The sequence below is a fragment of the Hoplias malabaricus genome, chromosome 2, assembly GCF_029633855.1.
Source record: "Hoplias malabaricus isolate fHopMal1 chromosome 2, fHopMal1.hap1, whole genome shotgun sequence".
NCBI classification, from domain to species: Eukaryota; Metazoa; Chordata; class Actinopteri; order Characiformes; family Erythrinidae; genus Hoplias; species Hoplias malabaricus.
Window position 1 is genome coordinate 34903856 of NC_089801.1, and position 10542 is coordinate 34914397.

The 10542-nt window shown below is 42.2% G+C and overlaps 2 protein-coding genes across 2 annotated transcripts; one reads left to right on the top strand and one right to left on the bottom strand.

The window, feature by feature from the left end:
- Positions 1–1904: 1904 nt before the first annotated feature.
- On the top strand, positions 1905–4314 carry LOC136682488 (E3 ubiquitin-protein ligase arih1-like). Its single transcript, XM_066658924.1, has 4 exons — positions 1905–2270; positions 2755–2816; positions 3174–3233; positions 3637–4314. Exons 1-4 carry the CDS (start codon positions 2261–2263, stop codon positions 4054–4056), a joined length of 552 nt encoding a protein of 183 aa, XP_066515021.1. The 5' UTR covers positions 1905–2260; the 3' UTR covers positions 4057–4314.
- Positions 4315–5916: 1602 nt separating this feature from the next.
- On the bottom strand, positions 5917–9752 carry si:ch211-284e13.5 (uncharacterized protein LOC793850 homolog). Its single transcript, XM_066658816.1, has 4 exons — positions 9659–9752; positions 8303–8890; positions 7710–8021; positions 5917–7612 (listed from the first exon to the last, which is right to left on the bottom strand). The coding sequence occupies exons 2-4, from the start codon at positions 8865–8867 to the stop codon at positions 7041–7043; spliced, it is 1449 nt and encodes a 482-aa protein (XP_066514913.1). The 5' UTR covers positions 8868–8890; positions 9659–9752; the 3' UTR covers positions 5917–7040.
- Between the last annotated feature and the right edge of the window lie 790 nt (positions 9753–10542).

A 10542-nucleotide genomic window follows, 5' to 3' on the forward strand; every position in this document is an offset into this window, starting at 1 on the left:
CAGTGGAAGCTTTTTTCGCAGGACAAATTTCCCCGTTCTTTACCATGACCCTACTAACCTCTGTGTTTTTATTTGTTCCCTTTGTCTGGCTTTCTTTCTCCTGTCTCTCTCTCATGCTTTGAGATGTCCTGCTGCTCTCCAGGTGTTGCCCTGATCCAGCCCCTGTGTCCTGTACAAGATCCTGTCCTTGTCTCATCTACACTATGATGCTTGGCCATGCTGTTTTATTTCAGATTAACTCTGCACCTAATTTTAACTCACACAGAATCCCTGATCACCTCCTCCTTCATCAGACTCATACATCACTAATATCATCATCCTCACCATTTTCATTTCTGCTTCTCTATCATCACTAATATACTACATTTATATTACTATAACCCCTTCATCGGTCATTTCACTTTTACTTCTGTTCTCTGTTGTTTCTCCGGTGTCGACCCGAGGAGGATGGGTTCCCCGTATGAGTCTTGGTTCCTTCCAAGGTTTCTTCCTCGTGTGCTGAGGGAGTTTTTCCTTGCCACTGTTGACCCTGGCTTGCTCATAGGAGGCTTGGACCCGGATCTCTGTAAAGCTGCTTTGTGACGACTTTTTGTTGTGAAAAGCGCTATATAAATAAAATTTGATTGATTGATTTGAAAAAGGTGTGTGTTATCAAATGATGTGGAACCCGTCTGGTCCAAAATTCCAGGGCTGATTTGTTTGTCCCAGTCTCACAGAGCAATTAGTGTTGCACTTAAAAAAAAAATTTTAATCATTAATACAGTTACAGATATATTGTTGCTGGTAAATATGACTTACACAAGGCTCGAACACTCCAGGTATGAGACCAGGAACAAGCACTATAACCTGTGTCTATCTTCTCTACAGTGCCCAGTTTGTTTCACTCCTCTGAATCCTGTTATGAGCTCAGCAAGACACCTCATGCCACTGCTGCAGTGTCCAAAATGTCCTGGTGGTCAGCTGCTGTGTGACCAATGCCTGTACCCATGCTTTTACAACTCATTTATAAGCAATCCCACCTGCACCAACAGGTCCTGCCCTCTGATCTCCACGCTGCTCAAATGTGATCTGGTCACAGATCGCTCGAGCAGTGTATGTGGCTGCCCGCTGTTCCGTGCTTGCCCTGCCTGCCACAGTCTGATGATGCATGTAGAAGCGTGTAGTAATATATTCTGTCAAAGCTGTAATTACGAATTCTGTTTTATTTGCCTGCGTGGCTCAGAGATGTGTGAAATTGATGATTACGGTGTTTGTTCCATAGCACCCAGGCAGAGATTCCAAACGTAAAGTGATAGACTACTTTCTCTGCCTAAAACAGTTTGGTTCTGAGTTCATAAATCTGGTGCGTTCAAAGTTGGTACTGAACTCCAAGTTTGGTACTTAGTCCAGTGTTGTGAGTTATGATCGTGTATATGTGGTAAACCTAACGGATGCAGCCCAAAGCGAGCATTCACTTTAGCAAAATGAGTGCCTTTCAAAGGATCACTCGAGACAACTATGGTATAAGGGGAAAATTTCAAAAATATCTACTTGGGTGGGATCATCTTTGTCTACAAATAATGTTTAGATATGTTAGAAGGAGAATGACAGATCTTTAACGGTGAGAAGTGCAGATACCCATCTACGGAATAAATTGAAATATGTATTTGTACTAATGTGGGGAAAAAACTGGCACCATAATTCATACCTCCCTGTATTTATTTATTGCATATAAACCTAAATAAAAACCGGCCTGTTAATGATTTGTTATCTTATATTATTATTATTATTATTTTGTATTTCTGGTTCTTAAAAATGTTCTTTTTTGTGTACATTAAATATTTTTTTATGGGGATGAGTTCTGTGTTTGTTTTTGACACACACACACACACACCACACACACACACACACACTTGATTGTTCCTTCTCCTGAAAGAACACTCATATATCATTCTTAACAAAAGAAAGAGCAGGTAACAGTGCCTCACTTAAGGGAATAAGTAATATTAAAGCTAAAATGACAAAAGCAGAACTCAGATACCACCAGGACTTTTCAGCTGACAAACGGTTTTTCTCAGAAACTACAACACTATGTGGCTAGGTTATTGCCACTTACTTTCAGTTTGAAATCACACAACAGTCAAGATGTTTGTGACATTCTCTCCTCATCTGGTCCTTTTTGTGTAACATAAGACCTGCGCGAGCTACAAAGAATCACGGCTCCGGCTGCTGAAACAAAGAAGAAAAGCCAGAAACGAGGAAAACAAACAACAAAAAAGGGATGGGAACAGGTACTTGATTCCAGCTCTGCCTTTCTTCCTAAGTAGTAATCTTTTAAATCAATGCTTCAGTTAGTTGATGTTGTTAAATAACAGAACTCAGAAATATTCTCACACGTGATTAAATTCCTTTATTAAATATTTTGAAACATATTTCTTATACAATATGTGAATCTGTCAAAACAAAGAAGGTTTCACTTTCACTAGCAATTTTTTACTACGCCACTAGTGTGTACCCCTGCGGTCTAATGGTTTTGCAACAACTACAGAGTTTCCTCTAACACACCTTCAATACCTCACTGACAATGATACAAAATGAGTAAAGTGTATTAAATCAGGAGAAGACGTGAAAATACAAGGCCGGAAGTCTCCAGACCTGCCGTAGCAATACAATCAGTGTCCTGGAGTCACCTCTTCGAGCTGTAAATGCAGTACAGAGTCAAACACTAATCATTTATAGAAAGAATACATTTCAAACGTGTACACTGTTCTTTAGGTCCATCAAAAGAACCTGAAGAGGCTGAGCCCCCAATTCAAGAAGACAGCATATTCTCTCAGGTGAGATCTTTCTCCCAGTTCTGAGGAACTGATAGCTGCACTTTCAGTCAGTGTACAAACTGATGTATCTCATACGTTTTATTAGTATTTTTATGGAATAAGGTTTTGTATTTTCAGTAATGTTACTCCCCTAATATTAACTGATACTTTAGAAATAAATTAAATTGAAATCCTGTAGATCCCAGTCCTCTTCCTGGAGTGCCAATGCTTTGCACATTTTAGCGTTTGCTCAGGAAGGTCTTGATATTGAGTTTTGGTTGTATCAGATGTGCAGAGCAAGTGCATTCCAGAATCAGGATTAGAGAGCCACTGCCTGCTCTGCTAAACTCTTAAACAAGGATCATGTTTTCTACGCAGCTACACTACGAGACCAGTTACACACAAACATTGCCAGAGGAGCCAGATCCCAGCACAACGGTGAGTACAGTGAAGTACTGGCAAACTTCTCACTTCACATACGCTCTATAAGAGGAACCATGTGAGTTAAAGTAGAGTGACCAGACATCCTCTTTCACCTGGACATTTCCTCTTTTTTAGACTTAAAAAAATGCAGACGGAATTTCACAAACGAGCTACCATTATTGGTCGATAACCTTCTCTGTAAACATTTAATTGGTCAGTCTGCACATCAGTAGTCCTTGTTTATATGAGGAATAGGACAATTTGAGTTACACTTTACAAAAATGTAAAAATAACAAATAATCACTTCCATAAATACTGTTTGTGAGTATGTGGCTAGTAAATGCGACTCACCCAAAGCAGGGACATTCCAGTGAGAAGCCAGGGAACCATCACTATAACCCATGTCTATCTGCTCTAGTGTCCAGTTTGTTTCTCTTCACTGAAGCCTGTACGTGACACACCTAGAGGCCTCATGCCACTGCTGCAGTGTCCGAAGTGTCCAAGTGGTCATCTGCTGTGTAAGCAATGCCTGTACCCATGTTCATATTCCTCCCCCAAATACACACCCATCTGCACCAACAAGTCCTGCCATATTGTTTCCACGTTGCTCAAGTGTGATCTGATCACAGAGCCCTCTAGCAGTGTGTGGGGCTGCCCGCTGTTCCGTGCTTGCCCCAAGTGTCACAGTCTGATGATGCATGTAGATGGGTGTAACAATGTGTCCTGTCAGAGTTGTGCCCATGAATTCTGTTATATTTGCCTGGGGAGCTCAGAAAAGTGTATTACAGGGGGTTACGGAACTTGTTCCAAAGCAGCCAGGCAGAGATTCCGAACATAAGATGGACTCCAACTTTGGGCCTTTTTTTTTTCTTCACCATTGTTTATCATTCTAACCCCAAATGCGAGTCCTTATCACTTTTGTGTGTTAAACCTATAGCTCAATTACTGAATTATTTTTTTAAAAAATGCCACAAATATTATTTAAATTTGTGTGTAAAAGGTTAAACTGACTGAAAAGTACTCTGAAACTCTCACTGATGAATGACTTTGATTTTACTGCCTATGTAAGAAGTGAATAAACACTACCCTTCTGTGTGTTTCAGGTGATTACTTTAGATCAAACAAAAACTAGCACTAGTAAACCAAAGCTGGCAGAAAGTTATATGCTTTTCATTTTGAAAAACGTCTGGACGTATATGTTAATGGAGACATGAAAAACATAGTTTGTTCAATGAATGTGCACATTATTAAGTTGATCAAGAGACCTCCCACCCACACACTGCAAAGCATGACCACCCAGTCAGTTTGCTGTGAACTGCTTAAGACAGAAAACATGGGATGAAATTATTCATTCTAATTCTGCTCTTTTTCTGATGTCAAGTGCAGAAAGAGTGTCCCACCCCATCTTCTGAATTTCTCCAATCACAGCGCTGGACCTGTGTTTATGTGAAAAGGAAAATATGAGGTTAAATGTAATAAAACAAACACATTGAGTGTGCAGAAATAAAAGCATTAAGTAAAAAAAGAAGAAAAAAACTGAGAAAAAAAGAGAACTGAGAGGAAGCAGCTTAAAACACTGTTGCATAAAACACCTTAACTGAAAATTTACCTTAAGATTTCCCTTAAAGTTAATTTTGTTGCTGAAAAAATGCCTTAAGTTGTACATAAGGGCTTTCTTAAGGGAAATCATTTAAACTTAAATGTTGTCTTAAGTGTTGAACGTACCTTAAGCAATCCCTTAAAAACCATTAGGTGTTGCATAAAGTTCCTTAACTATCAATTGCCTTAGAATTAAGGGACTTAAAACCTCACAATAACGCTCAGAAGACATAGAACATGGATGAATTTTTTTGAGGTTTTTAAGATGATCGTGTACCCAGGAGTTTTTCAAGATAGAGAAAAAAATCACTAGTGTTAGCGACATTGTGAACAGTGTAACCACGTTTTACCTGCATTTTGTGAAACTTATTTCCATGTCCACAAGTCTTCCGCATGCTGTGTTGAGTACCACACTCTTTGCAGGCGGCTAGATAAAGTAAAGTTTCTGTCGTGTTCACGGTGTTATTGTTGTCATGGAAACAGTGGAACTTTACTGCAACAAAACCTCTGTCGCTACAGTAAATCCCTTACCGTTCTCCCTTAGTTACGTGAAACGTCTGCAGGGTTTTATTCAACACACTTACGTGATTCCCTTGGTTAAGGGAAACTCTTCACTAAGGGAAACCTATGGTGTTTTATGCAACCGGGCACAGCTTGAGCTTCTGATCTTTACGGCTGTGCACTCAGATCGGCGTGAACTGCAAGCAGCTCATTAACAAGCTGTTCTAAACAGAGCTGTTTAGGCAGGGGGCGAATGTTGCTGTGGAGTTTGATCCTTGTGGTATTTTGATCAAATACGTTTACAGGCATTACAGTCATTAAGACCCAGAACTGTGCTCACTTGTGAAGAAAGGATAGTATATGTTGAAAGGATTACAAATCTCCAACAGTAAGAAGTGCAAATGAACATGCAATGTAAGCACACTCTCACACTAACCCAGTTTGAATGGTAAACATGAGAAATCCCACCAGAGGGCAGTCAGCAGTCTTTTGAACTACTTCCAAATGAAGAACCAGGACACGGTAAGAGCAACACAGTGGGGTAATTTTAGTTTAATTATCTTTATTAAGATAAGTTATATAAACATTAAACAGAGGGTAACAACGTTCAGAGAGAATGTTTTAGTCCCTAGGCACTTACATAATTTAAAAAAAGCAAAGGTACCATTTTTGCATCCAGCTTGTTGCTCAGTAACCCACAACATCACAACACAGTCAAATATCACCTACTGATTCCAGGCTAATGTGCAGCGTCTACAGGACAGAGTTAAAACATCTGTAGCATGGATTTAAATTCCAGTTGAGCCCTGAGATTCACTGGTAAGATCAGAAGTTTTTTTTTTTTTTCGGCAGTTTGTCAGTCCTTCTTTTTAAAAATGACTTAGCAAATAAAACAAAACCCAACAACAAAAAACCTCCTAAGAATAAATAGGAAACTTATAATTTTACAAAAGATACAACACTGTATTGAACATCGATACTGTAATGTTAAAAAATGGCCAGCCATATGATCAGACACCTGTCAGTTATGAAGTTTAAAATCACTATTACATTCCTTATCCCAGCTTTTTATATATAATCCATTCAAAATGTTTATTACAGTTATATCCTTCAACATCTTGCTTTTCCCATCATAGTTTGGATATCACAAAATACTAAATTTTTTTTTTTTTTTTGGAAATGTTGTGGAAGCTCAAGACGACACACAGAGGCCAGCAGACAAATGGAAAAAACAAGAAACTAAGAAATGCATAAAATACAGTACTGTGCAAAATGTTAGGCCCCTGAGAAAATCTGGTTTAAAAAAAGCTAGTTATTTGAGCTGTAAGAGTTTATTTTCATATAAAGGACCATTGATAGTGATTATTTTGATTAATAATAATAATAATAATAATCTTAGATGCCTAAGATGTTTGCACAGTGCTGTATATTTACAGTATTGTATAACATCAACATATTTTAACTTTTAATACCATAAATACACAATTTCAGATTTGATTTTTAGATCGCAGGGTCACCACATCCAAAAACCCCAGTGTGGAAGGAATACTTTTACAGTTTCAAAGGAGGGGCATTGTGCATTGTTTCTTCCTGTCTCTCACACATTCACACACACTCTCGCAACAATAAACAATTCGCAGATTAAAAACTGTTCTGTAAAGCTGAGGCTGGAGATTGTACAATGAACTGAGGCTTTTCCACCTCTGCACCTTCCCTTGACTCTTACTTTCCCTTGGCATGTGACCTCTGATGAAATTTCAACCCACCGCAGTTCCTGAAGGTCCTCCCGCACTGTCCGCACTGGTAGGGCATCTCCCCTGTGTGGATGCGTAAGTGCCGTTTTAGCGCCCACGAGTGGCGGAAGCGTGCGCTGCAGACGGTGCACACATACGGCCTCTCGCCCGTGTGGATCCTCTGGTGGATCTTCAGGTGCTCCCCACGGTTGAAGTCTCTGCCGCACTGGGAGCAGTGGTAAGGGCTGCGGCCTGGGGGGAAAAGACTGTGTTTGGGACCTCTGTGATGATGCACAGCCTTCTTCAGGTGCATGAGGGTGCGGTGCCTGCGAAGATCCTGCAGCCGATTGAAAGACTGGCTACAGACCTTACAGACATGCTTCGAGGGGCTTGAGCTGTGGGCAGGGTAAAGCTGAGGAGGAGGAACGGGGACATGACCGGAGAAGGAAGAGTCATCGCTGTGTGAGTGTGGCTGGGTGGGGAATGGGTCTGACTGGCTGGAGACCGCTGAAGTGAGGAAGTCCAGCTCTGGGATCTCTCCCGGGAAGATGGAAGGATCAACTGAAAAAGAGCGAGAGACATAAAGCAGGCACAGGCTCATGATTTGATCATAATTCCTCCTCAAACTACTGCTAGAATGTCTGCTTTTAAATCTTACCCAGAGTGTTGCTAGCAGGTGTATAGGGGTGTGACTGACAATTCTGAAGCTGAAGTTCAGACCGCCAGTCCTCCAGGATTCTGGACTGGGCCAGCGAGAGGCAATCTGAAACAAACCTCTCCTCCTCAGTCTCAGGACCGTTGCAATGCTCGGTGTTCTCCACCTTCACTGCTACCTCAGACACAGAAGTGACTCCGATGATCACAGGCCCCTCCGTCAGAGCTGAGGTGCCAGCTTCGTTGTTTGGCACAAGACACGCTTGATTAAACTGCGTAGGGATTTCATGTGCACTGTGCGCATTCCCTTTCACACCTGTGTAAACAATGCAAAAGGGGTCATTTTCCTTCTTGAGATTAGCCCTGTAGCAGTGCTCCCTACTCTGGTCCTGGGGTGCCCCCTTAGAGAGAACGGCAGAAGGAGTGATACTTTATTAATCCGCTTGGGGAAATTAAGACTGCCCTTAAGGTCTGTCAGAGAGAGAGAGAGAGAGAGAGAGAGAGAGAGAACAAACCTATGACATTCTGAGCATCACCCGAGAGGTTACAAAGCTCCCCATAACTACAAAACAAGAAAGAACTAACACCACCATTCACCTGGTGACATACACTGAGCCTCCAGCTGTTGAGCGGACTCCAGATTTTCTGCGGACTTCTCCGTCATATCGGGTTTAAAATCCTTAGTGCGCACGCTCCCGTCTTCGCGAATCTCACAGAACGACTCGCCTTCGTATCCGTTCCCGTTAGCGTTCACTTCATATTTCCGTTCGACGTGTGCCACCCGCTCAGGACTCGGGACCCTCACTGGCGCGGGAGCCGGCGGCGATGGGCGCGGGAGACGGCGCTGCTGCCGCTGGCGACGCTGCTGCTGCTGCTTTGTCAGTGCCAGACGCTCTCGGGCCACGCGCAGCTCGCCCTCGGCGCCGCGCAGACGGCTCTCGAGCCGCTCGTTATCCCGGAGCGTCTCGCGCATCTGCTCGCGCACGTCCTGCAGCGCGTGGGCCACGAGCTCGCTGATGTCAGCCACCGCGATCTGCACGGCCACCGCGAGCGCGCCCTGGATGCTCGCCGTGAGCTCGTCACGGAAAGAGAGCGAGAGCTCCGCCACCACCGGGGAGACATTGATGCTGTTTTGTGGCGTTTTTTCCTTTGTGGGGGGCATAACGGCTCTGAACGGAGTATCAGCTTTTAATAGACAGATATAAGACTAAATTAGACACAGTTTGGATTTGTTTCCATCAGCCGCGGCTTCTGTTAACGTTTAGCTGCTGTGTTTATGTTACCGTTAACTCTCCTCGCAGCTTCAGTCAACGTTAGCTAGCCAAACGGCTACATTACAAACACCTAAACCACCTCTAACATTTCCCTAGCACGGTTCCAGACCCCAGAAACAAAGGGAGCAGTAATTGTGTAATAAATATTGGGAGGCCGTCCCACAAAAACTAATACAGACTTCTTTTTTCCCTCAGACCCGTGAATATAAAGTTAGAACCGTTCGGTTTGTGTTTACAGCAAGTCAGCGTTTATCCTCCGGTTTCCGCCGCCTGTAAAAACCCAAGGCCCGCCCCGTAAAAGCATCAACGCGTCTGTTCCAATTCACTGTCCCCTTGCGCCCTACGCCCTCCTTAAAGTCCACACTTCATTGACGTCAACACGTGCAACCTTAGCAACCGAATTCAAATGGGCTTCAGGGAAGTTAATGGCACAGAGCTGTAAACAGAGTGAAAACCAGTCTGTGATACACCACAGCACATAGAATCAGCCAAAACATTAATACCACCTCCATCATTTTGTGCTGGTCCCTTTTGTGTTGCCAAAATAAAGCTGACCTTTCTAGGTACGGATTTTGAAGACCTCTGAAGGAGTCTTGTGATATCTGGCACCAAAACATTAGCATATCTTTTAAACATCTAACTGACATATCGTTTTAAATTTTAGAAGTCTTCCCAGTACCTTCCACAGAATGTAAGAAACTTGGGGCCAGAATGTCACCAGTCTGATCCTCTGGCTCAGCAGACAAAACTCAATAGGGGGATCAGACAAGACGGGCTAGGCTTTGCTCCCCCTCTGACACTACTTAATAGCAACATTGTGTCAATGGCTGTGTTCTAAATATCCTCGCCCTAAATGGTACCTTAAACCTGGTGCTTCCTAAAACTCACACATTGCTGATTTGAATAATGTCCAGATGGAACCAGTTGGCTCAAGGCAGGAACACACACGGTATATGTTTTAATATCTTCAGATGGGTGGAGAAAATGAAAGCACCAGAAAGCATTCTTCTGCACCATGTACAGCTTGTCGCAGTTAAAGAACATGTTTGAGTGTTTTTACTTTCTACATTAGAATCAATTTGCTGTGGAAAAATAAATAAATAAAAATTCAAATGAATAGAAATTCACTATGCAAGTGGATCTATATAAAAGTTGTTGTTCTAAAGAGAACCATTGTAGTTACTGATTAACCTTTTTTGGGAACCCATGTTCTTTACGGATATAGCGCTTGGTTCAAACTGTTTCTGGGCAATGAAGGTGTGTAGGTTGAATGCAAATATTTGTTTTCATGATGCAGAAAAAGTGATTATGAATAGTTACTATCAACCCTGCTTAAAATCACAAAACATTTTCCCAAATGGTCAAAATAACTTTTTTACTGTGGACAGTTATGCCTCTGCAGCGCGCACTCTGGTTCAATTCTGCTACAGGCGCAGATGACGTGCCATCGTCCCAATGTCCTATGACACGTCACATACTGCAAACCAGACCCCCACCCCATGTCATTTTAAGGTAAAAAAAAAATACCCAGTGTTGCTTTAAATAATACCCAGTGTTGGTTTT

Coding starts and splice junctions, on each gene's coding strand:
- si:ch211-284e13.5 (XM_066658816.1), bottom strand. CDS start 8,867: ATGCCCCCCACAAAGGAAAAAACGCCACAAAACAGCATCAATGTCTCC. Junction 8,022..8,302: donor GGCTCAGTGTATGTCACCAG/GTGAATGGTGGT, acceptor TTGTTTACACAG/GTGTGAAAGGGAATGCGCAC. Junction 7,613..7,709: donor ACCTGCTAGCAACACTCTGG/GTAAGATTTAAA, acceptor GCTCTTTTTCAG/TTGATCCTTCCATCTTCCCG.
- LOC136682488 (XM_066658924.1), top strand. Junction 2,817..3,173: donor AAGACAGCATATTCTCTCAG/GTGAGATCTTTC, acceptor TTTTCTACGCAG/CTACACTACGAGACCAGTTA. Junction 3,234..3,636: donor AGCCAGATCCCAGCACAACG/GTGAGTACAGTG, acceptor TATCTGCTCTAG/TGTCCAGTTTGTTTCTCTTC.